Here is a 27459-nt window from a genome sequence, read left to right as displayed (position 1 = left end):
TTCTTTCAAAACTTTTATTCAACAACATAGAATTCTTTTGGTAGAGAACTGTCACCCGTGAGCCTGCAGCCCCTGCCACCCCCGAGCCCTGGCAGGCCAACGGCAGCCAGAGCCGACCCCCACCAGCTCTGCACACCCTTCACATCTCCACTCTTTCCAGGTCAGGAAGAACTCAACAAGGAACCAAAGGCAGAAGAACCTTTTAAGGCTGGGAGAGGAGAGCTGTGGCCAGCCCTGCCCGCGCCGCGCCGGCCGCCCCGTGACACGGGTCATTTGGTTCTCATTCTGCATATGGAAAAGTGGGAGCAACAGCATCAGACCTGAGGAGAGACGGGAGGAGGGAAGTGAGATTGTGGGGCACAGAGCTCCTCCAGCCCCAAGGGTGAGGAGAGGGCTGGGCATGCTGCCCCAGCTCCAGCCACCCCGCTCCCAGCCCTGGCCACCCCCCCACGCCCCCCTGGAGGGACTCAGCCTGCTCTGGGAGAGGGGAAGGCAGGGCTGAGCAGGGCCAGGGAGAGAGGCAGCCCAGCAAAGCAGCGCTTTCAGAGGTGGCCAGACACCAGTTTGGGCTCTGAGTGCTGGAAGGGCCGAGGGGTGTGGAGGGGAAGTAGCCTGAGCTGCAATCAAGTGTCCCCAGCTCCCTGGGAACAGGGGACTCCACATCTCCCTCACTCCCTGGCTCCACTTACTCAGCTCATCCTGCCCTGGGGCTGGGGTTAGGGAGGTGGGGAGATAAAGCACAGGTCATTCCAGCATCTCTCTCTGGTTACCACAAGCAGGGAAAGGTGTCTACCCAAGAGCATCTCTCCACTTGAGGGCACCAGGAAAGACTAAACACTCAGGTTTCTGGTTGAAAGCACCACCTCGAACCTCCACCATCAGGTTTGGACAATCTCAAGTGCTCTTCTACAATGATCAACATTGTACACCTATCCAAATTCCCACACTGAAGCTATTCCTCTCCCCCAGGGCTCTCCTGCCTCTCCAGAAGCTGGGAATGCCAACACTCAAGAGCTGGAACAGAGACAAGTTTTCCTCGTAGCAACTTAGATGGGCAACGAGCAGCTGCTCCTGCCTCTCAGTGCAGCAATGCAAGCCATTAAAACCAGTTCAGAAAGGGAGGTTAAACCCCTAAACCAGCTTCAGGGCACCAGAGACCCCCACACCTCCCAGGCAGGTGGGGTGGAAGGACAGGGAGAAGGCTGGAAGCACTCTGCAGAGCCTTCAGCTGCAGCTGGAGTGGTCCTGCAAGGGAGAACCTCGCCGTGCACCGCAGCAGCGACACCAAACAGCTCCTCCACCCATCACTGACCCAGGCTGGGAGGAAAGAGCTGCTCCCTGCCCAGCACATCTTCAGATAAAACCAAGGAGACAAGAGTGTGGGTACACACATGGAGAACCCTCAGCTTCTGGGGCTACACATGTGGAGAACCCCCAGCTTCCAGCCTCAGACCCACAGCAGCACCTCCAGAACACCCAACCCCCAACAGCTCACACCTCCTCTGCAGCCCCTGCAAGCAGAGCCACCACAGCACAAGGACACTCCCAGAGCTCCCAGCATGAAGAACTGCAACCCAAACCTAAGAGAACTCAAAACAAAGCAGCTGAGAGGGGCTGGAAGAGCCGACCTCAGGCTCTCCCTCCTGCCTCTGCCATAGACTGGAGTCAGCAGACGGTCAGACGTATAGATATTTATTGGTTTCAGTGAATTATACAAATGGATTGACCTGCTCTCGATGCCAATAGAACTTTATTGGAATATGGAATGTAAACAGATGTTTCAAATAGAAACATTGCAACCCTTATAAAAAAATCAACTATTTCGACAATGCCGCAGGAGGAAATTCTGTGTTTGGGTGCTGGTGGGGAAAAAAAACCACTATCTCCAGCTTCTAGGTTTGAGTTGTCACCAGAACCACTTGATGAAGTCACACACAGAACGAGTAGAGGAGGCAACTGTGAACCGTGGGGCTGTAAAAGCCATCGAGGGATCTGAGGAAAGAACCCGCCTGAGGAACCCCCCCGCCCCGGCCCCCCGCCACAGGATCGGCTCTCCAACGCCGTGTGGGCTCCACAGGCCTGAGCCAGCAGCCTGGGCAGCCCCCTCCCCTGCCCTGGGAGCTGCCTCTCCCTGCCCCCAGCTGCTCTGGCACGTGGGAATTCTCCTGGGAAGCCACGTCATGAGGTACGTGCTTTGCACACCTTATCACAAGGAATCTTGCAACACTGACTTTCCTGAGCTCGGTGGCAAAGCCTGGACAGTCCCCTCCCCTCCCCTCCCCTCTCCTCTCCTCTCCTGCTGCCAGAGCAGCCCCTCACATTCACAGGTTTCCAAAGCAGGTCTATTGAGTTTCTTCTCAGAGTGAGCCTTTGTCAAACACACCTGGAGGGGGCATCTCACCCCTCGCCAGCAGCTCGGATCCCTGCCTTCCTTTCCACGCTCCAAACCCCTCCAGGGATGCTGCTGGGGGTGTGGGCTGCTTTGTGTCTGACCTCCCCCCTCCCCCACCCACCCACCCCCCCCAGCCTTTGCCAGTGGAACTGGAATTCAAAGGCCAAATTCAAGCCCAGAGTGAGCAGGAGGCCTCAGACCTCCCAACGAGAGCGGCACCTGCTGACCCCCAGCCTGAATTTGGGTCACCCGCAGTCCCCAAGGCAGAGAGGCATGTTGAGGGAGTGGCATGCTAAGGGCTGATGGTGGAACAACCAATTTGCCTCCCACCAGCGTGGTGGGGAAGGCTGGGCTGAGAAGGAAGAGAAGGATCCATAGAGATGTGAACCAGAATCGGTTGTGTTGAGCCCTGGGGATGTCACTACATGTTTGGCTCTTGCAAGACCGTTTGCCCAGGGCTTTTGGTACCACAGGGTTAGAGTTACATTAACCACAACCACCAGAGAGGAACTGAGGTTTATGACCCCCCCCCAAGGTTAGATTTCTGCTGAGTATAAAGGAGAAGGGAAGGGGTGGGGGGTGGGGGGGGGTCCTTGGTTCTTTTCCCTTCACTGTGTGACCGAAGGTTTTGCTTTTATTTGTAAACATCTTGAATTACCCGTCGTTTTCCAGTCTTCATCGTGCTGTTGTCAGGCCACTGGACAGCACAGAGTTGTCTGAGCTGGGCTGGGACTGCTCCTTCACCACTGGATCTGCAGGACACACACAGCCAGGGGCAGGAAGGGGAAACAGCCTTTTAAGCATGAGGAAGCTCCACCCTTGCGATCCCTCCCAAGGGAAACAGCCCTCCAAGGCCAAGGAGGCTGCCAAGGCTTTGAGCCACAGCTGCCCCCACAGCCCCCCTCTCAGACTCACAGAAGTAGGGGTGCTCCATGGCCTCCTTGGCCGTCAGCCTCTGTTGATGGTCGTATCGCAGGAGCTTGTCCAGCAGGTCCAGGACTTCGGGGCTCACCAGGTGCCTGTTCTCACTGTGGATGAAGTTCTCCCAGCGCTTCCGAGAGTGCCTGCGAAGGGAGCAGCGCTCACTGCCCAGCTCTGAGCGCCACAGCAGCACCCACAGCTCCACTGCCTGCTTCTCAGAGGGGCTGGCTGCACCACACGCTGCCCACAGCTCTGCTGCACGTGCTGCTGCTCAAGGAAAAGCCTCTCCTGTGGCTACACAAGTGGCTCAAGCCAGGGAGAGGCACAGTATTGCTCGTTCCCTTCTGCCTCCAGGGACTAGACAAGGTGTGCAGCAGGCAGGGTGGCATCCACAGGGTGAGGCCAGGAGGGCTCTGGGTGGCAGCCAGTCCTCACTCTCCCACCCACATCCCCTGCTCTTCAGAAATCTCAGCTGGGAGATTTTGAGCCCCTCAGCCCAAGCTCAACTGCAGCATCTACATCTCTGGGGGGCACCAGGAAGAGTGTGGGCAGCAGGGCCAGGGAGGCTGCCCCTCTGCTCTTCCCTGCTGAGGCCTCATCTGGGGTCCTGTGGCCAGCTCTGGGCTCCCCAGCTCCAGAGAGACAGGGAACTGCTGCAGAGAGGCCAGGGCAGGGACAGCAAGGTGCTGAGGGGCTGGAACATGTGTGTGAGGAGGAAAGGCTGCAGCCCTGGGGCTGTTGAGCCTGGGGAAGAGAAGCCTGAGCTCAGGGGCACCTCAGCAATGCTGAGAAATGCCTCAAGGGTGGGTGTCAGGAGGATGGGGATGGGCTTTGCTCTGTGGTGCCCAGGGACAGCACAAGGGGTGATGGGCACAGGCTGCAACACAAACAGTTCCCCTGGCCCAGGAGGAGCAAGTGCTTTGGTGCTGAGGTGAGGGAGCCCTGGCCCAGGCTGCCCAGGGAGGGTGTGGAGGCTCCTTCTCAGGAGGTTTCCAACCCCAGCTGGACACGTTCCTGTGCCCCCTGAGCCAGGGGAAGCTGCTGGAGCAGGAGCTGAGGCAGCTCTGCAGGGCCCTTCCCACCCCACCATGCTGGGTTCTGTGTGACTCTGTGATCTGCACTTCTAGGATGTCAACAAGCAGAAGGAAGAAATGGATGATGATGGATCATGGGAGAGGCCAAAGGCAAGAGACTGCATTTCAGTGACCTCCTGAGATGACACGAGCATTGGAGGAGAGGCCTGCAAGCAGCACCCTGACCCAGAAGACCAAAGCATCACTCAACTGAAAGCCCCTCAAGGGGATGGGCATCTTTCTATCTCCCTCTTTGTGCTACAAGGCAGAAAGGCAGCATGCCACTTCACTTACTGGCCCAGGATATCATTGAAGTGAGGGTCCAGCTCTATGTGGTACTTCTTGAGGTACCCATACAGCTCATCCGTGCCCAGGACCTTTGCAATGCGAACCAGCTGCAACAAAAGGCATGTTGAGAGACAGCAGGAGGCCAGGCCACCACTCTTTTGCAGCAGCAGAGCTGCCCAAATCCAGCAGCTCCTTCTGGACACATCCCAGGGGGAAGGAACATCTCCCCTGAAACTTGTTTTTGCAGCGTAAGCAGAGGACACATCTCCCACCCACAGCAGTGAAGCAGAATCCCAGATGGCTTCACTAAGCAGACAGCAACACCCTCCCAGCCCTGGTGGGCTGAGCCCCAGAGCCCCCCCTCTGCACACACAGAGCTGAGGTGCTGACAGAAGGTCTCATGACATAAGGCAGGAAGCAAAGTCTTTACTTGGTCATAATTGTCCTGGCCGTGGAAGAAGGGCTCCTTTCGGAAGATCATGCTTGCCAGCATACAGCCTAAACTCCACATGTCCAAGCTGTAGTCATACATCTGAGGGGGGAGAAGGAGAAGCTGTCAGCAAAGGCTCACTCACCCCAGCCCCACAGGCAGCTTCAGCCACGCCACGGCACGGCCAGCCCCGTCCCGACCCCGGCGGGCAACGCCACACAGCCCCAGCGTGGCCAAAGGGCTGGCAGGAGGGGTGTCAGGGCCCAGGAAAGAGGAGGGAGACTCTTACTTGGTAATCCACAAGGAGCTCTGGTCCTTTGAAGTACCTGGAGGCCACACGGACGTTGTATTCCTGAGCGGGGTGGTAGAACTCGGCCAGGCCCCAGTCGATGAGGCGCAGCTGCACGTGCAACAGACACCGAGTCAGCAGCCTGGCACCAGCTCAGCTGCCTGAAGCCACTCTGGCCAAACCCACACACCCTGTGGTGCCACTGTGTGGGCTGGGGTGCAGGGAGGTGCTCTGAGGCCAGGAGGTGCAGTCCTCTCCTCCCCTCCCCTCCCCTAATCCTCCTCCTCTACTTCAGTCCCCTTCTCTCCTTCTCCTCCCCTTATACCCTCCTCTCCCCTCCCTTAATCCCCTTCTCTCTTCCTCTTCTCTTCCTCTTCTCTTCTCTTCTCTTCTCTTCTCTTCTCTTCTCTTCTCTTCTCTTCTCTTCTCTTCTCTTCTCTTCTCTTCTCTCTTCTCTCTCCCCTTCCCTAATCCTCCTCCTGTACTTCAGTCCCTTCTCTCCTGCCCTTCTCCACCCTTCCCTCTCCTCCCCTTATCCCCTCCTCTCCTTTCTTCTCCTTTCCCCTCCCCTCCCTAATCCCTCTCCTCTCTCCTCCCCTCCCCTTCTCTCCTGTCTCCTTCCCCAATCCCCCTGCCCCTCTCCTCTCCTCTCCTCTCCTCTCCTCTCCTCTCCTCTCCTCTCCTCTCCTCTCCTCTCCTCTCCCTCCAGAGCACACTGTTAGTGCTGGGTGACAGGCTCCCCAGCAGCACCACCAGCCCCAGCAGGCACGTTGTGTCCCCCCAGGGAACAGGGATGTCCAGCTGTCCCGTCCCACTGCAAGGCACAGCCCGTCCCTGAGCCACAGGCACAGACCAGCTGCTGTGCCACTGAAGGACAGGGGCTCCAGTGACAGATTTCCCCCACCTTGCCCTGCACCCACTGCTGATTGACAGGGAGAGACCTGTGGCCCAGCAGCTCATTCACTGCTGCACATCTCCCTGGGGAGGCAGGGAGTCACAGGGTACCCTGAGGGGCTGCCCAGGCTGCCCATTTCCCAGTGGCAAACTGGGCAAGAAGGTTTTCCATGGCCCAGGAGCCACAGCAGGCTGCACACAGGGGGAGCCCTGGGCAAAAAGACTCATGGGTATTTCAGGCAAGGCCACTATTCTTCTGCCCAGGGCTCCTGCCCCTACTGCCACAGCTCCCCAGGAGGAGGTTAACAGCCCAGAGCTGCTCCTCTGCAAAGGAACCCAGCGTGGTTGGCTGGGGGAGAGTGACCTCCAAGCCATGGTGCTTCCCAGTGGGACAAGTGGAGGGCAGCAGGAATTGGAAGGGTTAAAGGGGTGAGCAGAGCTCCCCAGGGCACAGGGATGAAGGTGGGAGAGTTTCATGTTTGCCTGCAAGCCCCTTGCCCTACACCCTGGTGCCACAGTACCTTCTTCTGTTGGTGGTCTATCATGACGTTGTGGGGTTTGACGTCCCTGTGCATGATCCCCATGCTGTGACAGTAATCCAGGGCCTGGAGACACACACAGACACCTCTGTAACCACAGGCACAGCATCCACAACACAACCAACACCCAGTCCTTGGCCCCAAGCAGGAGTGCCCCGTGCATGAGGGAGTGCTGCAACTCTGGCATGAGAAACTGTCTTGTTCAGCTCTTTGGCTGCACCTGCTGAGGTGACAAGCTGGCAACAAGACTGTACTGACCTCGTGCCCTGCTGCAGTCACAGGTCCTGGAACCAGGCTGCCTGCACAGCCTCTGAGGATCCCCATGGGGTGGGAAGGCCAGTGCTGCAGCCTGGGCAGCCCTGTGCTTGCCAGGTCCTGCTCTCTGCCCCAGAGAGGGATGATTCTCACATGCACAGAGCTTTCCACCTGCTCCCAAAACACACTTCAGCTAGAAAGTCACCTGTGCTGGTTTAAGCCCAAGCTGCACTTCCAACAGGCAGGGACATGGCTGAGGGAGGGCAATGCTGCTTAAAGCTCAGAGGCAGAGCACACATGAGCTCTCCAGCTCTGTGACCTTGCAGCACTCACCCCCCACCCTGCAGCTGTTCCCTTGAGCAAAGGGGTGAGAATGTTGTTCTCTCCAAGGGGCAGGGAGATGCATCCATCACCAGCTATCATCCAGCAGCACACAGAGAGGCTACAGGCTGCAGCCAGTCAGTATCCAAGACATCAGTGCCAAGGAGGGAACACTGTCCTTGTGCCCTCACTGCAGTGGGAAGTGTGGGAGGCAACAGCTCTCACCCCCAGCAACACTCAGGGAATACCCTTCCACCCAGGGAGCATCCCTGCAGTGACACATGGCCTCACAGCTCACAGGAGCCACAGCTCCTGCTGCTCCTGGCATCTCCAGTGCAGGGCATCTGGAACAGGTTGCTTCCAGGGATGAAGCTGTCCCAGTGTCTTGTTTGTCCCAAGGCTGGATCATCTCAACCTCATTACCTCTCTCACCCTAACCCTGGGCTGCCTTAGGCTCCCTCCAGCCTTCAGGAGGAAGCTCTTTCCCCTGCAAGGAGCAGCAAGTGTGGGTGCAGGGAAGAAAGCCTCCTGTCTGTCTCAGGAAGTCCCCTGCAGTCACCAAGTCCTGGAGCACAAAGGGCTGTTTCTGTCCCTCCCCTCTCCAGAGGCAGGGGCACCTGCAAAGGGCCAGCCCAGAAATCCCAAGGTGCTGGTAGGACCTGTGACAGCCAAGCTGCTGCTCCAGCAGCTCAGCACAGAGCAGCTCTGACAGCAGCCAATACCTGTAAGCTCTGTCCCACACCCTGCTGCCTGCTGTGTCCTGCAGCACAGAGCCCAGAGAGGCTGCCACAAGGCTCCTTGAGCACTCCCATGGGATGTGCAAGTTGGGATAGTTAAGGGAAGGTATTTAGGCCACTCCTTGCCTTTCATCAGAGGAGTCAAGAAACCTTTGGCTGGGAGGTCTCAAAGGAAAAGACCAGTGTATGACAGGCAGCAGAACCAGAGGTTTTGCTCCCCAAGACCACAGGGCACTGAGCTGGACAACTTGTTCTTGCAGTGCCCTGGTTCCCCCCTCTGCAGACACAGGGGTCTAAGAGCAAGTGGGCAGAAGTCACCTTCTGGGGCTGTGTTTGGGCAGTGGAGCAGCAGGAAGCCTGGAGCCTCCTGCTCTCCCCAGTGCACTGAAGGCTTCTCAGTCCCATCAACACCTCTTGGTGCTTGTACTGGGTGTGACTGGGAGGGAGTTGGTTTTCCAATGGTGTGAGAGACACAGGCAGGGCAAGCCCAGCTCTAGCTGGTGACAGCAATCACACATGCTTCACTGGGAAAGGAGACCCCAGAGGGTCACAGACTCTTTGAGAGTGACCAAAGGCCCCCAGTTTGGCTGCAATACCTCACAGCAACAAACCAGGTGACCAGATCTCTTTCCACACCTTCCCAGGTCAGGACACACAGACTCTGGACTGAAGATGAGAGGTGTCACTGCTCAGCAGCCCCATCCAGCCCTCCCCATCCAGCCTGCCCCATGCAGTGCCACTCACCTTCAGCAGCTCATACATATAAAACCGAATATCAAAGTCTGTCAGGATCTGGTACAGTTGCTGAAACACATTTGGGGAACAAGAATAAATACTCCAGACTTGGGTGAGCTGTTTCCTGCACCCCCACCCACCTCCAGGCACTGCTCCCATTGCAGACCCCCCGTGGGTGCAGCCTCTCCCAGCTTAGACCTGCCCAAGCTATACACTGGGAAACCCAGTGAGGACACGAGAGCTCCTGGGAATCACTGCTGGCATCATTCAGACCTGTGACAAGTCCTTTGCAGGGGCAGACAGGCAGGCTGCCTGTGTGAGGGGAGGACAGCAAGCCCTGGGGAGCATGCTGGGGTTGGCATGGAGGAGCTTGGCTCTGTGTTCACGTGCAGAGTCGTCACGGTGACTTGCCAACGTGGCTCAGGGCACTCAGAGCTGGCAGGGTGGGAATGCAGGGGCAAGGGGCTCAAGGGGCAGCAGGGAGAGGAAAACATTAGCTTAAAGCACGGGGTGGGGAAGCACAAAGAGCAGAGACAGCCTCAGAGGCTTCCCTCTATCCCAGGATGAAGGCTAAGACCACTGAGAGGCACAGAGACGCTGGAGGGGCCAAGGAGGGCACAGCTCAGGGTCTAAGGGAAGTGCCAGCACACATTCACCACCCTCCTCCTGGGGCCACTCTCCTGGGGAAGGGACAGAGATGCAGGTGCACTTTAACCTGCCTCATGCCTCCACCACCATCACCACCCTCCTGCTGCTCTCCCACTGCCCCCACATCTGCTGTCTGCTCTGTGTCTGCTGCTGGCAGCGGTGCCAGCCCGGCCCTGCTGGGCTGAGCTCTCACCCAGGGAGATGCCAGGGCAGAGTAAGGAAGGGCACTCACAGGGCAGCAGCAGGACAGACCTCTCTGCCCTTTCCCACAAGCAAGGATCATCTCACAGCTCGGTCAGAGCACAGGTTGCATCAGCACTGGGACCAGCTGCCCATCACAGGCACCACTTGGCAGCTTCAGGAAAAACCCCAGAGCAAGGCACTGAAATCCCCATCCCAAGAAAGGCAGCTCTGGCCCCAGAGCCCCTCAGGCCCATGCTGTGACCCTCAGCACCCTGCCTTACTCAGGGTGAGCTCCACACAGCCCCAGCACCCCCAGTACTACTCTGGGGAACCATTTGACAGCACACAAGTGTCACCTACACACACAAAGCTTTAGTGGCCTCTGGGACCAGCAGCACTGTATTCTCATGAGCTGGGGTGATCCTAATGCTTCAGAGCAACTCCCTAAAGCAAGGCAAGTCAGCAAAGAAGCAAAGAAACCAGGCACAGCTTTCCTGACTTAGCTGTGTGTGGCTCTGAGGCATTACCAGCTGAGTGCTTCCAGGAGCTTAAATGTCTCACAGAGGTAACAAACACCATGGTGGGGAGAGATGCTCTATGACTCACATGCTGGAAGTTCTTCACAGCCTTCCAGCTCATGTCCATCACCCCTTGTGCTGTCCCTGGGCACCACAGAGCAAAGCCCATCCCCATCCTCCTGACACCCACCCTTGAGGCATTTCTCAGCATTGCTGAGGTGCCCCTGAGCTCAGGCTTCTCTTCCCCAGGCTCAACAGCCCCAGGGCTGCAGCCTTTCCTCCTCACACACATGTTCCAGCCCCTCAGCACCTTGCTGGCCCTGCCCTGGCCCCTCTGCAGCAGTTCCCTGTCTGTCTGGAGCTGGGGAGCCCAGAACTGGCCACAGGGCGCCAGATGAGGCCTCACAGGGCAAAGGGGCAGCACAACCTCCCTGGCCCTGCTGCTCACACTCTCCCTGATGCCCCTCAGGCTGCCATTGGCCTTCCTTGGAGTAACACCATCAGAAACATCACAGTGGGGACCACTGAGCCCCAGCTCAGACATCTGCTCAGCTGGCTGCCAGCCCTCAGGGTCACACAAGGTCTCCTTTCTCCACACAGAGCCCGAGGAAAGGCCAAACTCACCCAAGGGCAGCTCCTGCCCCTCTCCAGCCTTTGGTGAGGTTTTGGCACACACCACAAAACCCATCCCAACCTAATCCCCTTGGTGCCCTGTGGAGCAGAGCCATTCTTCTCCTCTCCATGGGGCTGACGGGAGCTAAATGCCTGTTTTTCCCCCTTGAGTGAGCAGCACAGCTCAGCCTCATGCAGGAGGCAGCACCTGCAGGGAGCTGTTGGAGGAGACAGACACTGCTTTGGGGTGCAGGGTGGGCAGCAGCAAAAGGAAACAGCTCCCAGAGCACCCCAGCCTGGGCAGCCACACAAGGGAGGACAACCTTTCCTATTCTGTGTCACCTGTGCAGGGCAACAACTTATTTTAAGCTACCCTTGGGTGTCCCAGGATAAAACATGGGCACAAGCCTTGCTCACAACAACTGGGCCTGAGAATTCACCTGGGTGTCTGCCAAGGGAAGATCTGACTCCAGAGCCCTCTGTGCCTACAGCTCCAACAGCCCAGACAGCCTGAAGCAATCTGTCCTCACTCACCTTTCCTGCCCATCTCCTCTTCCCCAGCTGCAAAGCTGCTAGTGGGGCTTAAGTCCAAAAGGACAACCCCAAGCTGGGAGCACTCCTCGAGAGCCAGCTCTGCCCCTGCACTCCTGGGGGACTTGGCTCTTCAGGACCAGGTACTCTCATGAGAGCTGAAGGTGTTGAAGGACAGGCATCTCATTCTAGTTTGGAACTAATTAGCACAAGCCATTGAATGTCACTGAGGGTTACTCCACTGACTGCATGGCTCTGCAGCACAGCCATCAGCTAAAGGCAAACCACACAGATGACAGAAGTACAGCAGGGCTGGAGCTTCTGATCCAGAACTGGCCACAGCCATGGCTTAGAGACCTGCAGCTTCTGCTCAGGAAACCCAGCAGCCATTCTCATGGGCCATGAACACTGGTCCTGCCATCTGGATGGGCCAAGGCTTCACAGTATTAGCTGTGGAGACAGCTGAGGAGACACCCAAGCTTGGGAGCAACTCCTGCCAATGGGACACAGCAAAACCCAGTCCTGCAAGGCAGTCAGCACTGGTGTGCTGCACCCAGCTGCCCTGGGAAGCCCTCACATGGCCCAGAGGTGCTGTGCCAGCCACACACATGGTGCTTGTCAGTGCTGCCCCACAAGCCAACACAGAGATGGGCAGCTCAGCAGCAGCCACCTCACAACAAAGAGAGGAGGTTTCTGTCAGCAGCAGTGGCTCATGTGGTGCTCAACCCCACAAGAATGTGGCTGCCCAGGGAGATCAGGGCTGTGGAGCACAGGGGACAATGACTGGGTGCTCTCCAGCTGCCTCATGTATAGAGGTACAGGGCAAGCCAAGAGCTCCAGCACAACTGGTCTCATTTACTCTGTGTGCTTTCTGCTTGGCCAGGGCACTTCAGAGCAAGGGAAGAGACAGCTTGGGAGCTTCTGTATGGACCAGATCCACACACAGCTGCAGATCTGTGATCTGCCAGTGTGCTGCAGCCCCAAGAACCCACCCAAACAGGCAGCAGAGCTCATGGGAGTGCAGCTTGAGCTACCCACAGGCCCCACACACAGCCAGCAGCCACACTGCATGCCCTGGGGACACACTTGCACTCCCCAGACAAGCTCTTCCTGCCTTGTACCACCCAGCACCAAAAGCATCAATCCTCTCTGTGAAGCTGGGCTTCCTTGAGGAGCCAGGCTTTCTCCTCAAAACAACCTGCTGCAAACTCAGGTCACTGTTTCTAATGCACTGACCAAAGCCAAGTGCTGTTCAGTGCTGCTGCAGCCAGACCAGTCAGGCCCTGCTGCCTGTGACAGCTTTCCAAGCCCTGCCTTTGGCAGGGAGGAGTCCTGCTGCCCACCAGCCTCAGGTCACTACTTCACATTCCACTTATGAGCAGAGCATGTGCAGAGTGACCCTGAGCAAGGTGTTGCTGCTGCCCCTGCAACCACCCCAGCTCAGGGCTCACAGGGAAAAACCAACACAAAGACAGAAATCTCTACATGGGAAGTTGAAAGCTTCCAGGATCAGCCTTGTGAAGCCCCTGGGCCACACTCCCAACACACATGCACAGAGAGGAGGGGAAAAGCACTGTCCTGTAACGTGGGAGCTCTCAGGAGAGTGCAGGAGGGGATGACTGCTGGCTTCCTAAGGGCAACTGCTCAGTTAACTCTCCAGCACTGAGTTAATGACTTGGGGTAAAGATTCACCTGGGGAAGCTGAGGTACCATTCCAACAGGTGTGGCTGTTAATTCTATTAACACTGCTTGGAGCTCCCCAAGAGACAGAAGGGTCAGAGACAGAAGGGTCAGGGAACATGCTGCAGCCTCAGGCATGCAGAAAAGCTCTCTGCATGTGTTCAAGCCTGTTCAGCTCCCTGCTCACAAGCCCCCACCAAGCTTGGGGATGTGCTCTCCAGCCTCTGCCACCCCACAGCCCTCAGGGTGTGTAGGGTTCCAGCACAAACTGGTGTCACCTGCTCCATCAACTGCCCTGCTGTAAATAGAGCAGCCCAGGGATTAACTTGGGCTGAATATATAGCACAGGGGTAATGACTAAACTGAGAAGGGAGTGAGAATATCTAAGCAGCTGAACTTACTCCTCAGACTTGGGAGGAGACTCAGCACAGAAGCTTCCTGTTTGTTCTCATCTAGAGCCTACTTGTAGGTTGTGATTTACATGGGGAAAGGAAGGTGAAGCTGGAATAGAAGGAAGCTCCAGCTCCACCCCCTGGCAGCCCTGGAGAGTATCTGACATCCCAGGATCACTCCCATCAGAAATGGGAAGCCTCTCCCCTCCACACTCAGGCAGACTCACCTTAAAATCTGTGTTATTGATGTACTCAAACACCAGAGCTGGAGTCTTGGACTGCAAGAGAGAGTGAGGCATGGTTTAAAACACCCTCCTGACCCTTCTTTGCTCCAAGAGACCCCAAAAAGCTTTTGCTTCCTGCCCAACCCTCGTTGTGGAGGGCAGGGCAGCCCAGCTCAGGCAGCAGGCAGAACCCCACACAGCAAGCACCAGCACAGCCTTTTCACTGCTCCTGCCCATGCCACAGAGCAGAGGCAGCACTGGGGAGGGCAAAAGCTGTGAGCAGGGGCTGGGGCCTGGCAGGAGGAGGGTCAGCCAGGACAGCCAACACCACGGCAGCTCCAGGAGTCAGCCCTCAGCCAGCTGCTCACCACACACAGCTTCCCAGGAACAGGCTCAGTGTGCTAATGCAGAGGATATGACCTGGGGCACTGGGCAGGACAGCAACCAGAAGGATGAGAAGTGCTCCTACCCAGTTGCCCTGGCAGACACTTATGTTCCAGATGGCAGACACAAGCTGCAAGGTTGTGCCACCTTCCAGGGAGTCTGTGGGGCTATGAAACTCCTCCCCCATCACCCACAGGCAACTCCCAGCCAGGGTTTGAAAGAGTCTGGGGGACACAGGTAGGAACATGAGCTCATCCAAAGCAACACACCTCAGGGAGACACCCCCTGCCCCTGGCACAGAGGCAGCCCCAGGCTGAGCCCACGGCACCTACCACGGGGTCCTTGACTGTGTCGATCAGGTTGATGATGTTGGTGCCTCCCCTGAGGTTCTCCAGGATCTTCACCTCACGTTTTATCTTCTTTTTCTTCACTGGCTTAAATAGACATAAGAAATGAGAAGTGAGAGTCCCTTCAGGAGTCAGCAGCCACTTCTGTGACTGGGTGGCCTCAGCTCCCGTCCCCCCTCTGCTCTCACCCTCATGGGGGAAGGGTTTTAGCTTCAAGGAGGAGACAGCCAAAGCTTTCCACTCCTCAGGGGGGAATGTAATCACTCCAGTGGCTCTGGTGAAAAGCACCTTGGAAACCTCAGCACACTCATTCTGCCTAGAGCCACAGGGCAGGCACACTCAACCTCTGACTTCAGCTGGTGCTCACCAGCACTAAACAGTTTCCACTCCTTAAGCCCAGCCCATCTCCTGACAAGCCCTTCAGTCCAATGAAAGGATGACCTGAGGCCTCCAACAGCAAGGGCTCAACCCCAGAGCTGTGCCTGGCTCTGCACAGCCCTGTCACAGCCATGCCAGGGGCAGCCCCAGCCCAGCAGCCTCTGCCTCCACACACCAGGGTTATTTTTAAAGCCTTGAGACATTTGAAACAGTTGTTGACTCCTCAAATCCACAGAGTCCCAGGAAGCCCCTCTGCAAAGTGAGCTGCTCTCTGCAGGGAGTGACAAAGAGCAGCTGCTCCCAAGGCTGGGAGGCTGGGGCAGCTTGTACACTGCTCACCCAGCCAACACCAAGGGCATACAATAGAGCCAGAGAATCCTTTTGCTTGGCAAAGCCCCTGAAGCTGCTGCAGTCCCAGCCCTGGCCTCACCCTGCCCAGCCCAGCACTGACCCACAGCCCTCAGCACCTCAGCTCCAGGGCTTTGGGATCCCTCCAGGGCTGGGCACTGCCCCAGCTCCCTGGGCAGCCTGGCACAGGGGCTCACACCCCTCTCAGGGAAACAGCTCTGCCTCAGCCCCAACCTCAGCCTCCCCTGGGGCAACTGGAGGCTGGTTCCTCTTGTCCTGTCATTCATCACTGGGGAGAAAACACCAACCCCCAGCTCCCTGCAGCCTCCTGTCAGGGAGTGTCAGAGAGGGCTCCTGTCTCCCCTCAGCCTCCTCTTCTCCAGGCTCAACACCTCCATTCCCTCAGCCCCTCCCCAGCCCCTTGTGCTCCAGCCCCTTCACCCTCACATCACCACTTGCAAGCCAGTGAGTCTCACATTGCAGAGCTGGAACATCCATCCCCTCCTGCACCACTGCCCAGATCTCTCACAGGGGCTGCTGAAGCCCTGGCATTGAAGTTTGCTGATGAAAATGTCCCTCTCCAGACATTCAGCCTTCTAAAGCATCCCCCATCCATGCATGAAGCCTAAAGAGTGAGCAGGGGGTGAGGAGGGTGGCAGAGGTACAAGACAGCTCCCCAAAGTGACAGATGCTGTCAGATGTCTATGTGAAGGACAAGGAGCCACAGGAGTTTACCAGCTTGTTCTTGGCACCTCACCTCTGCCACAGCCCCCAATTTTGCTGAGGGGTGCAATGTGCCCATGGGGCAACTCACAGCCCTGCAAGAGGCAAAGCCAAGGCAAGCCCCTGGTTCAGGCCCTGCCCAGGAATGTACAAGCAGAGGGAAGGATCAGAGGCTTTCTCCACAGTGGGAAGACATGGTGTTCATACAAGTGATAAAACATGCTCTCTCCAGGCTCTTCAGGGGCTGAAACCTCCACAGTCAAACCCTGCCCTTCTCCTCTTCCAAGTTACAAGGCAGGAGACAGACTTTCAAGCCAAAAGATGAGAATGTCAGCCCAAAGCAAAGAGCCAAAAAGAACACCAGTGCCAACACAGCACCTCATGCAGCCTGTGTGGGACAGCAGCAGGGTCACAGCAGCTGGCAGCCACAGCCTGGGCCACACAGGGCAGGGATTGGGCAGGGGCAACCAACAGCCCCAGGGCAGCAGCCTGGCACAGCCATGGCATGTCTGATTGACCACATTCATCAGTGACCTGGGTGAGGGGACAGAGGGACCCTCAGCAAGTTCCCTGCTGGCACCAAACTGGGAGCACTGGCTGATTGCCCAGAGGCTGTGCTGCCAGTCAGTGAGAGCTGGGCAGGGTGAGAGTTGGGCACAGAGGAACTTCTGCAAGTGTAGAGTCCTGCAGCTGGGGAGGGACAGCCCCCTGCAGCAGCACAGGCTGGGGGTGACCTGCTGGAGAGCAGCTCTGCAGAGACAGACCTGGCAGTGCTGGGTGAGAACAAACTGACCATGAGCAGCAACGTGCCCTGGTGGGCAAAGAAACCAATGGCAGCCTGGGGCCATCAACAAGAGTGTGGGCAGCAGGGCCAGGGAGGTTGTGCTGCCCCTCTGCTCTGCCCTGAGGAGGCCTCAGCTGGAGTCCTGTGGCCAGTTCTGGGCTCCCCAGCTCCAGAGAGACAGGGAACTGCTGCAGAGAGGCCAGGGCAGGGACAGCAAGATGCTGAGGGGCTGGAACATGTGTGTGAGGAGGAAAGGCTGCAGCCCTGGGGCTGTTGAGCCTGGGGAAGAGAAGCCTGAGCTCAGGGGCACCTCAGCAGTGCTGAGAAATGCCTCAAGGGTGGGTGTCAGGAGGATGGGGATGGGCTTTGCTCTGTGGTGCCCAGGGACAAGGGGTAAGGGGCACAGGCTGGAGCACAAGAAGTGCCACTGGCCCAGGAGGAGTAAGTGCTTTGGTGCTGAGGTGAGGGAGCCCTGGCCCAGGCTGCCCAGGGAGGGTGTGGAGGCTCCTGCTCAGGAGGTTTCCAACCCCAGCTGGACACGTTCCTGTGCCCCCTGAGCCAGGGGAAGCTGCTGGAGCAGGGGCTGGGGCTGCAGCAGCTCTGCAGGGCCCTTCCAGCCCCCACTATTCTGGGATCCTGGGGGAGAAGCAGCCAGAGCAGGGAGCCAGAAACCAGCAGAAGCAAGGGCCACGTTTCTGAAGCTGAGGGGAAGAAGCTCCATTAGGGACTGAGTTGCTGTAGGTCAGCGTGGGGACAGATCCCACCCTTGCATCACCCACATGCACTGGTCTTACCAGAAGCCAAGATGGAATTAGATGGAATTTGGTGGCTCTCCTTGTCCAGAGAGGCAGATGCACACTCAAGCAGTTTTCCAAAGGACTTGGAAGAGGGAGCTGAGCCATGGGCTGAAGCACTCGCTGACCGACCTGGCTGCCAACAGCCACGCTTCACAGCCCCTCTGCTGCCACACTTGCACCTGCCTGGGAGCTCAGACAGTGCCTCAACACAGCCAAGGGGACCTAAACCCACTTGGAAAGGCCTTTTCCTTTGTACTGTACTTATTCCAAGGGCCTTTTACATCAGCTAGGGAGGAGAGACTTCCCCTGAGACTTCCCTTTCCCCTCCCATGGCAGCCAGCACCAGCCCCACTGGGGCAGCAGATGTTGTCTTCCAGCCACCTCCACGTGTTTCCACCTTTCTCAGGATGGGCAAGTGACACCCTGAGTGATCTCCACCAGAAACCTGCCCACACCAGGCTTGTTAAAAAGACAGGAGCAGGCAGAGTGGGTGACTTCTGGAGAAAGGGACAGAAGAGAGCCGGGTTCTGTTGCAATGAAATGCCTGCTTTTGACAGCAGCATCTCTGAGGGAAGCCACTCCACCAAACACTGTCTCAGCAAGAAGGAAGAGTTACAGGCTGATGGCTCTTTGCAGCTTTTCCTGCTAAGCTGCAGTGGCACAGGCTGCCTGCACATAGCTACCAGCCAGGGCAAGGGCCCTGTGGGCACAGGGCAGGGAGGGTGTGGGATGCTCTGCTCACTGCAGGGCTGTAAGCAGTCCAGCATCACAGTGCCCTGGTCAGTGGTCAGGACAGGGTTTTCCACGTAGGGATGAGGCAAGGAGAAGCACCCCAAGCTGAAGTAATGTCATGTCAGAGGAAAAGCCACTGCCTGGGGGTGTCCTCAGAGAGCAGCACAGGGGAGCAGAGGACTTCCCCATTTCAGGTTTGCAGGAGGAAATTGTGGTGACCTCCCCTTCACCCTCACAGCTCACCCACAGCCCTCCCTACCCCTCCTGCCCCAGCCACAGCTGCAAACACCATCTCTGACTCCAGAGCACATCCTTGGGGCTCCATGTTTGCCCAGTAACTGACTCCAAGCCCCAACCCTTGCATCTGGCAAGTCAAGCAGCACTCCAGCACGAGGCCAGGACTGCCCTGGGAGCAAACTGCTGCCTGCCCCCCTAGCCCCAGAGGCCAGGGCTGCTGAAACCCCAGCAATCAGCAGCACAGCATCCTCCAAGCCCCAGGATTAAGGCTGGGTTGCTACAACAGTCTCTCAGAGTCATCAGATCTGTCTGTCCAAGGATGCCAACTCCAAGCACACACGGATTAAACGTGAACTCACTGCAGCTCTGGTGGCCTCCAACCATCTGCCTCTCCCAGCAGGGGCAGCTTCTGAAACACCAGCCCTTGAAGCCAGAGGATTTTAACAGCACTCATTTAAGGCTATTTGATTAACCAGGTAATGAACTTGCAGCATCTCAGGTTGTGTTTCCTACACAGCTCAGTCCCCTTGCCCTGGGAAGGGATTTCCAGCAGAGGAGTGGAGAAGGGACCCAGACAAACTGCTCCTGAGTCTGATCCTCCCCTGTTCACCAAGCAACAGGGTTTACACCAGCTCCAGACTCCAGCTCCCTGAGCAGAGGCACATCAAAGCCTTCTTCCATGCTGAGATTCTCCAGTGCCCAGGAGGAATCAAGCCCTCACCACAGCCTCTCCCTCTGAGACAGGCGCCCAGAGTCAGACACCCATTCCCATGACAGCTGGAGAAACCTGACAGCTTGGAGACTTGTGTTGCATTGGGTTGGAATTGGCCAACCAGTGCAAAAACTCCTGGGTGTGGGGGGGGAGGGGGAGAGAAGGGCTGACAGACAGCAGGGTTGCATAAGGCTTGTTTCCATAGGAAACCAGGCTAAAAGACAAGTCTCATTTCAACCGTGTCTACACTGGGAGGGGTTTAATTACCTCAACTGCAGCAGTACCCTCAGAACAACAGGACTGTCTAGCACCAGCCAGCTTTCCCATTTCCCAGCAAACTGCTTCCTTCCTCAGCTGAACTGCAAGTGAGGTGGCTGTAGATGGTGGAGCCAAGACCTGCAGCTCTGGGCTGTCCCTCAGGCTGAGAGCCCGGAGCAGAGGGACACGGTGACCTTCAGCCACAGGAGGATGGTCTCTGTGGGACACAGCAGCTCCCCCTCAGCTGTCCCTTGCCCTTTGCTGCAGGTTTCCCACCCTGCCAAGCCAAAGGATACCACGAGGGTGCTTCAACCCACTCAAAAGTCAGGCAGAAGAGGCAGGGACAGTGGCCAGCACTATCCCCACTGCCTTTGCCTGAAGATCAGGGAGCATCACCAGAGGCTCTTTCACTCCCTGCAGAGAGGAGAAATGGCCTGGGGTGATCAGCTGCTTTGCAGACAGGTAGATGCAGAAGGAAACCCCTCTCTGCAAGTGGCAGATAAGATCCTGGGTCACTTTCCAGGAGATGGTGTAAACTTACAGGCAGGGAAGGAGTCCAGCTGCAGCAAACACCAGCTGGGAGAATTAACATTGTTTGCTAAAATAAACCTTTCAGTACAAGGCTCCAGCCATCATTTCCTGTGCTGGTCAATGGCTGCCTGCTCCATCAGTGGGTTTGCTCCCTTTCTAAAGCAAAAGGAGCACACTCTCCTGTCAGACACTTCATTTCCAGCCTTTCCCCAACAACCCAGGGACCCAGCGCTGGAATCCGAGCGAAGAGACAGAACACATTTGTTATCCAAAGGTCTCTGAGCATGTCCATACCGAGAAAGAAAAGTGGCAGCCAGGAATGTGAAGTACAAGTGAAGCCCAAAGCATCAGCATCCTCTGGCATCAGCCAGGAGCAGGCAGCACACACACTGCTGGCTGAAGAGCACCCGTGCAGCTCCGACAGAGCCACAGCACGTGCCGGGCTTTGCCCAGACACAAGCTGTTTAGTTCAGCAGTCTTAAGATACAAACCCAAGAGAAAGCCATTTATCCCACCACCCTGGAAAGAAAAGGATCCCTTTTTTTGCTCAGAAAACCTGAACAGCCAGTGAAGGAGCAAGGAAAGCCTCAGAACACAAGGTGCAGGACCAAGGGAAGCATCCTGGCGAGAGGCTTTAAGCATTTAAAAGCTGGCACTGGAAGCCCGTTTGTCCCCAGCAAGTATTATCCAAAGGATCCCAATAATCAGCCCATAAAGTCCAATGCCAATTGCTCAATAGGGAAATTGGCTTCAGAGCAGCAGTCCTTATTTTGTTTTTGCCAGACATCAGCTGGGAAACCAAATAATCACATTGAAAAGAGACAAAATCCAGGAGGCCAGTTGTGTTCATGCTCTGTTGGCTGGTTGTGTCTTACAGCTTCCAGGAGGAGAATTCAGCCTTCCCTGAGCTGCTCTTGAGTGTTCAGAAAAGACAGGCAAACCCCCTCCCCTGACACTACAGAAGCATTTGTGCTTTGAGTTTTATTTGAGTACAGCAGCATGTGTTTGGAGAGCAGTGCTGTTCCTCCCTTCAGAGGGACTTTCCAGCCCCCACAGCACATCCCAAAACAGCCCTCCCCAGGCCCTCAGGGCTGCCCATGTGTCAGGGGTTTGTGTGGGGCTGCTGCTGGTCATGGGGAAGGGGCTGGAACAGTGGCTCCTGTAAGAAGTTGCTCAAAGCTTTCCTCAGCTCTAGGTCAGACCCACCTCTGGGGCTGAGCCAACTGGGCACCTGAATATGAAACTGAGCGCCTCTGATGTCACTCTATAGAGGCTGCAGGAGGGGGGCTGCTGTTTCTGGGAGGTGGTGGAAGGAGTTGGAGGAGAGAGCAATGACCCTGTGGACCCCAAAGTGCAGTGAGGGAAGAGAGAAGGAGGTGTGCCAGAGCAGAGACCCCTCTGTGTTGATACATCTGCAGCCAACTCAGAAGCAGCAGCAGCAGGACCAAGCCCCAGTCCCCACCATCAAAGGGGATGAGGATCATTAACTCACTGCCACAGGCCATGGGGAGCAGATGCAGTGAAGTAACTCACCCTCCTCCTCCTCCTCCTCCTCACAGCTCACCAGCTCCTTGGTGCTACAGCAAGCAATCAGCTGCATGTCCAGGCCTCTCCTCAGGCGTCTCGGTCGGTCTCAGCTCCAAGCGGGGCTGGACTCCAGCAGCCAACTGTGCCAGGCTCAGTGTGGGCAACTGGCACTGAAAAGATAGGAGCTGTGTGCCCAGCTCTCTTGCAAAAGGGCTCGTTTCAAGAGTGCCAGAGGAGGAAGTGAGCCAGGGAGAGCTGATTCAGTGCATGCAAAGGCAGAAGGAGCGAGAGGCACAGGCAGCTCCCGGGAGCAGGCATGGAAGGGCTGTGGTGGAAGGTCACCCACGCAGCCAGAGCTCCAGCCCCAGGGACCAACATCATCCAACCCCCTCTCCTGCTGCAATCCCTTGTGCACACCCACACCCTGCTCTCTGCAGCCCCCATCTAGAACATGCTGACCCCTGGGTGGGCTCTCAAGCTTTTGGAGACAGAGTAAAATCTACCAGAGGCAAAGGGTTGGGAACCCCCAAAAAGGTTCTCCAGCAAGTAGGGCAACAAGGGTGACAAAGAGTGTTCAGCTGAACACTGGAAGGACCTTGCAGCAGCTCTGGAGGGTTCACACAGCACAAAAGGGGGAGCACTAAAGCCAAACAAACAAGAATGCACTTGTGAAACCATGTACATGGTTGAAAGTTCCAGTGTGTGGACTCAGCACAGAGGGACAAAAGCCACCAGAGGAGAAAGGGTCCATTTCATCACTGCTGCAGAGCCTCCATGTCCCTGCTCCCTCTCCCCACAACTGCCTGCTTCCCCTGACCACTGCCTGCCCCTCGGGCCTATGGGACAGTGACCACACAAGGAGTCAAAGCAGTCTCCATGTGATGGGTTTAATGCTTTGAAGGCAAGTGTACACAGACATCAGGACAGCAGGAGGACTCCTGCACAGGGCTGACAACATGGGTGCTGTCACCTCCCCCTTCAGCAGGCTCAGCAGGCACTGACAGCACCGAGGTGGGGCTGTGAGGGACACTGTGGCACAGCTGCAGCTCACCTCCAGTCAGAGCTGGAGCTCTCAGGGGCAGTTTCACCACAGAGAATCACCCACAAAAGTCAGAAGCCAAGTGGCAAGTTTCTCTTTGCCTCTGAGAGTGGCCACTCCCAGTGCTGCTCCCATCACCCAGGCTGCCTGCTGCCCCAGCACTCGCTCCTCAGGCACAACACTGGCCAACTGAGACAGCACAGAGGTTGCAGCCTGACCTCAGCAGGCCTCCAGAAAGCTAAACCTCAGTGGTCAGGTGTGAAAGAGCAAAGCTGGGCTTTGGATAGGTGCACTGCATGCAGGACATACAGGAGCTGCTGGAAACAAAGACGCCTTCAGCTTCCTTTGTGCGTGCTGGGGAATGCCAGAGCTCAGCCAGGGAGTCAAACCTCAGCAGCAGACAGCAGCAAGGCACCAAGGCACCTACAGGACACCTTCACACACTCCCTCTTCCTGCCTTGGCCCTCCCCTGAGTGAGAGGGGGTGCCCAACAGCTGCTCTGAAGCCAGGCAGGTCAAGAAAGCTCACAAGAGCCTCCTCCAGCAGCTTGGGACAGCGAGAGCACAGCTCCATCCCCTGTGAGGGGTAGGAAGGCTGATACAGTGCAGAGTCCTCCACTACCTACCAAGGCATCTTGAGCCCCATGGCTTATTTTGCTGAGTCTTTGCTCCCTGAACAGGGGCAGAAGGTGGGGAGTTGTCCTCTGCCTCCCCTCTCAGGACAAAAGGCTTGGCAGGGGGTCTCTGTGGCTCCTGCCTCACTGCTTTGCTCACACTGTCTCACATGGCACAGCCTCATGTCTTGCTGCACTGAAGGGAGAAGCAACCTGTTTGCTCTTGTTGGAAGAAAACCCAATGAGCTGCAGCATTCTCCTGGAGAAAGTGACACCAAGAGCATCACCTTTGCAAAGAAAGGCACTTGACCAGGAAAGGGTAAGGTTATAGTGACCTGCATGGTCTGAGCTGTGCTCCTTTGCTGACCACGGTGTGACCACAACCAGTGACATGAGCACATCTCATCTTCCTGCAGGACTGTGCCTGGGGTGGCACAACAGAAAGGGAGCTCTTGTTTCATGCAAGCTCAAAAGGCCTGGGGCACTGTAACACTCATCACAGCCATCAGCTCCTTGGTCTTGTCCAATGCTTAAAAGCCCACTTAAAACAAGTGGCTACCAGAAGAGGAAGAGCAGTTATCTCCTTCATGCAGCTCTACACTAGGACCTGTGCTCTAGTCTCAGCTTTGTTGAGGCTAAGGGACTTGCCCCAAGTCACACAGGAAATCTCTGTGGCTCAGTTCTGCATGAAACAAAGGGTGATAAAGCTTCCTGACCTCTCTGGAGGAGGGTACTACGTGTTCAGGTAGCACAGCACCAAAGAAGGGAAGGGGAAAAAAGGGCAGGGGAAGTACTTGCTACATGCTAACCTGAGCTCAGAAAGGACAAGCTGCTTCACAGAGCAAGGCTGGGAAGGGACACCAATCACCTCCCATGAGGCACAGTAATGAAACAGTGACTCTTGCTAAAAAAAACCCCAACAAAAGGAACCTCAACACATCATGTCAATGGTTCCCTCAGCAGATCCTACCAGAGAAAGGAGCAACTGAGCTACACCCTGCTCCACAGGCACAGCCACCACCCAGCAACATCCCACCCCCTTTGGCCCACCCCTACAGCCACACAAAAACCTGAAGCCTTCTCCCACCTGCCAGGATCCAGCCTGAAGCAGCAGGGACAGACAGACCCAGGCCCTCTGCTACAGCTCCACGGTAGCCACGAGCAATTACAGTCACAATTCAGCCTGAGCTTGGCTACAGGACACCAGAGGCACTTTCCCCATGTTGTTGCCACACTTCACAGGTTCTCATAAAGTACACAGCACAGGGTTCTGAAGCTCACTCCTTCACTGACCCACTTCCCACTGAGAAGAAAGTTCACCTTTCCTTCTCTGCACCTTCTGCTTTGCCCCGTGGGAACGCCGTCTGCACGTTAACGTGAGCGGGGGCAGCGGTGCCCACACCACCCCCTGCAAACCTGGGACAATCCACTCCCCTGCTGGCAGGGCATGAAGGCAAACACACTCAGGCCTCAGGGAGAAGGAGCACCCTCAGATGCTGCCCTCAGATGACTCCTGGCAGCTGACTCACAGGCCAGCGCCGCCGGGCGCCCTGGACGTGACGGAGCGGGGCTGCCACAGCGAGAGGAGCAGCACTCCAGGGGAGGCTCTGCAGGCTGGCAAGAAGCAAGGAGGGTGACTTCTGCTGATGTTCCCTGCTGTCTCCTCCCAACCTCCTGAAGGTGCTTTTCTAGGTGGGACAAGATCTAGGATGTGAACAAGCCCCAGCAGCCCTGCAGAGACCATCAAGGGTCCAGAGGAGCAGGCAGACGTGCAGTTTCCCCAGTGCAGCCACAAGCCATCCTGCTCTAAAGCCCAGCTCTGCCCTGGCTACCTTTGACAACTCCTCACACAAACTCCCACCTGCTTCCTGCTTGCAAAGAAGTCAAACACAAAACCCCAAACCACATAAAGCACCCAAAGGAGGGGGAGAGCCAAGCACCAGGCCAGAGGAACACAGCTCAGCGAGGACACAGGGGCTGTCACCAAGGGCTCACCCAGCCACCACCCTGAGCACAGGCTGGGGAGTCTCCTCCCAGGGATGGGCAGCACATCACACCTTGTCTTGGAGCAGTGGAACCCAGGACAAGTTCTCTGGGAAGCCAAGGGAGATCTCAAGGCAGCAGGCATGGTGAGTGAGAGACAGCCAGCCACAGTCAGAGGGGAGCCTTTGGGCTACAGCCCTGCTGAGAGATTCGTGTCCTGGGGAGCTGTTAGTGGCTGCAAGGGTGGGTCAAGCTCAGGCCTCCCCCTGCACACTGTGGATCAGAGTGTGCCCCATATCTCAGAACACCCACAGCCAGACACCGGCTCCCACACGCTCGCATGGAGCAAGTGCCACGTGTTGCTGGTCCAACAAGTGGCAGCCACAAGGCTCAGCCAAGCCAAACCCCAAAGCACCTCAGCTCCCATTTCTGTGTTTCTAACAGCCCTCTTCTACCCCTGGATCACCAACAGAGATCACTGCTGTGAGGATGCTGCTTCCAACTCCAACCTGCTGCTGCTGCACAACGCTTCCAGCAGGGCCAGAAGCTGGGGCCAACCACACTGGCAAACTTCAGAGGGCCCCTTGCAGCCTCCTCAAGCTTCCATGGCAGCTTTGGCCATCCACAGGAGATCCTCTCAAGGACCAAACACAATGTTTTGCCTGCTTTTTCAGCTGTTGAGCACCCCGAGGGCTGGCTCTGAAAAGGGCACGTGCCAGCTGTCTGGAAGTTAACAGAAGGATTGTCCCCTCCAGGCCATGGCTGTTTCAGGCAGGCATTGCCAGATGCCATTTACCCAACACAGGCAGCATATACAATGCTGTTCACAGAATCTTCAGGGTTGGAAGGGACCTGCAAAGCTCATCCAGTGTCACTCCCCTGCCAGAGCAGGGCACCTAGAGCAGGGCACACAGGAACTCATCCAGTTGGGTTGGGATGTCCCCAGAGAAGGAGCCTCCACAGCCCATCTGGGCAGCCCCTGCCAGGGCTCCCTCACCTCAACAGGGAACAAATTCTTCCTTGTGTTTCTTTGGAACCACAATTCTCCTCCTCCAGAGAAGCTCTGAGCCCAGAGCTGTGCTGGACAGAAGGAGAGGGAACATCAGAACATCACAACTGCACAGGGGACACCAAATCCATTTCCAAAAGCGCCATCCCCACGTCCTTCGTGACAAAACAGGGGAGCACAGAAGAAACCCAACAGTCCTTTGTCAACCCAGCCTCTCCACTTTGCCCCCCACCGCCATCACCCAGACACTCACCTTGAGGATCTTCACGACGACCCTCTCGTTGTTGGTGATGTTGATGGCCTCGAAGACCTCACTGTACTTCCCTCGGCCGAGCTTCCGAACCAGCTGGTAGTCGTCCTGATTGCTGCGGTCACCAAGAGAAAGGGGGACGTGTGTGGGGAGGGGGGAAGCAGAGGAGAGCCGGCGGGGGAGCTGCTCCCAGCCCAGGGAACACCGCAAGCCGGAGGGGCTCGGGGGTAAGTGGGAGCCCCTCCCGTGGGCCGAAGGCCGCGGGGGCGTGCGGGGCCGCCCGGGGAGGCGGGGGAAGGCCTGAGGGGGGGGCCGCGGGGAGCTTTACCCCCAGCTCGGGACGTGCGCCTCGTAGTCCCAGTACTCGCGGCTCCTCAGGCTGTTCACCTCGGCGTACACCCGCGCCCGGCTGCCGGCGGCCGGGCCGGGCATGGCGGCGCCGGGCGGCGGCTGCAGGAGGAGGAGGAGGGCGCGGGGCCGGCGCGGGAGGCCGGCGAGGCGGGGCGCGGCGCGCAGGAGGGCGGCGGCGGCGGCGGCGGGCGGCGGCAGGGCCGGGCCGGGGCGGGGCCGGGGCCGGGGCGGGGGGCGGCGGCGGGGCCGGGCCGGAGCGGGGCCGTCGCGGGGCCGAGGCCCGGGCCCGGTGCCGGCGGCGGCGGCTGCAGCCTGAGCCGCCCCGAGCGCCGCGCACCAACCCGGAAACGGCGGCGCCGCCGCACGGCCGCCCCGCGCCACAGCGCCCCGCGCCACAGCGCCCCCCGGCGGCGCGGAGGCCCGGCCCCTCGCGGCCCGCTGGCGTCACCGCCCCCCGGCTGTCGCCGTCCCCAGCGCGGCTGCGCCGCCACAGCCCCGCGGCCCCGCTCCCGACACAGCCCCGCGCCCGACACAGCCCCGCGCCCCGCTCCCGACACAGCCCCGCGGCCGACACAGCCCCGCGGCCGACACAGCCCCGCGGCCCGCGGCCGACACAGCCCCGCGCCCGACACAGCCCCGCGCCCGACGCAGCCCCGCGCCCGACACAGCCCCGCGGCCCCGCCCCGGTCCCGGCACAGCCTTGCCCGCTCTGCTCCTACACCGCCCCGGCACGGACACCGGCACCCCGCGTCTGTCACCCCGCTACTGGCACCCCGCTACTGTCACCCCGCTAC

At 57.8% G+C, this 27459-nt stretch overlaps 1 protein-coding gene across 3 annotated transcripts; it reads right to left on the bottom strand.

Annotated features, from left to right (window-relative positions):
• CSNK2A2 (casein kinase 2 alpha 2) lies at nt 1-26799 on the bottom strand. 3 transcript variants are annotated; one of them, XM_062007419.1, is made up of 12 exons: nt 26643-26798; nt 26318-26429; nt 14379-14480; nt 13666-13716; nt 8884-8943; nt 6809-6892; nt 5394-5504; nt 5105-5206; nt 4681-4781; nt 3308-3456; nt 3051-3144; nt 1-320 (listed from the first exon to the last, which is right to left on the bottom strand). In XM_062007419.1, exons 1-11 carry the CDS (start codon nt 26744-26746, stop codon nt 3068-3070), a joined length of 1053 nt encoding a protein of 350 aa, XP_061863403.1. In that variant the 5' UTR covers nt 26747-26798; the 3' UTR covers nt 1-320; nt 3051-3067. The 3 variants fall into 3 exon arrangements, with proteins under 3 accessions (XP_061863403.1, XP_061863405.1, XP_061863404.1); XM_062007420.1 differs by lacking the exon at nt 1-320 and adding an exon at nt 1679-1971; XM_062007421.1 differs by lacking the exon at nt 8884-8943 and having other exon boundaries at nt 26643-26799.
• Between the last annotated feature and the right edge of the window lie 660 nt (nt 26800-27459).

The sequence above is a fragment of the Colius striatus genome, chromosome 14 (assembly GCF_028858725.1).
Source record: "Colius striatus isolate bColStr4 chromosome 14, bColStr4.1.hap1, whole genome shotgun sequence".
Classification (NCBI taxonomy): Eukaryota; Metazoa; Chordata; class Aves; order Coliiformes; family Coliidae; genus Colius; species Colius striatus.
The sequence above is the reverse complement of the archived record's forward strand: the minus strand, read 5'-3'. Positions and strand labels throughout refer to the sequence as shown.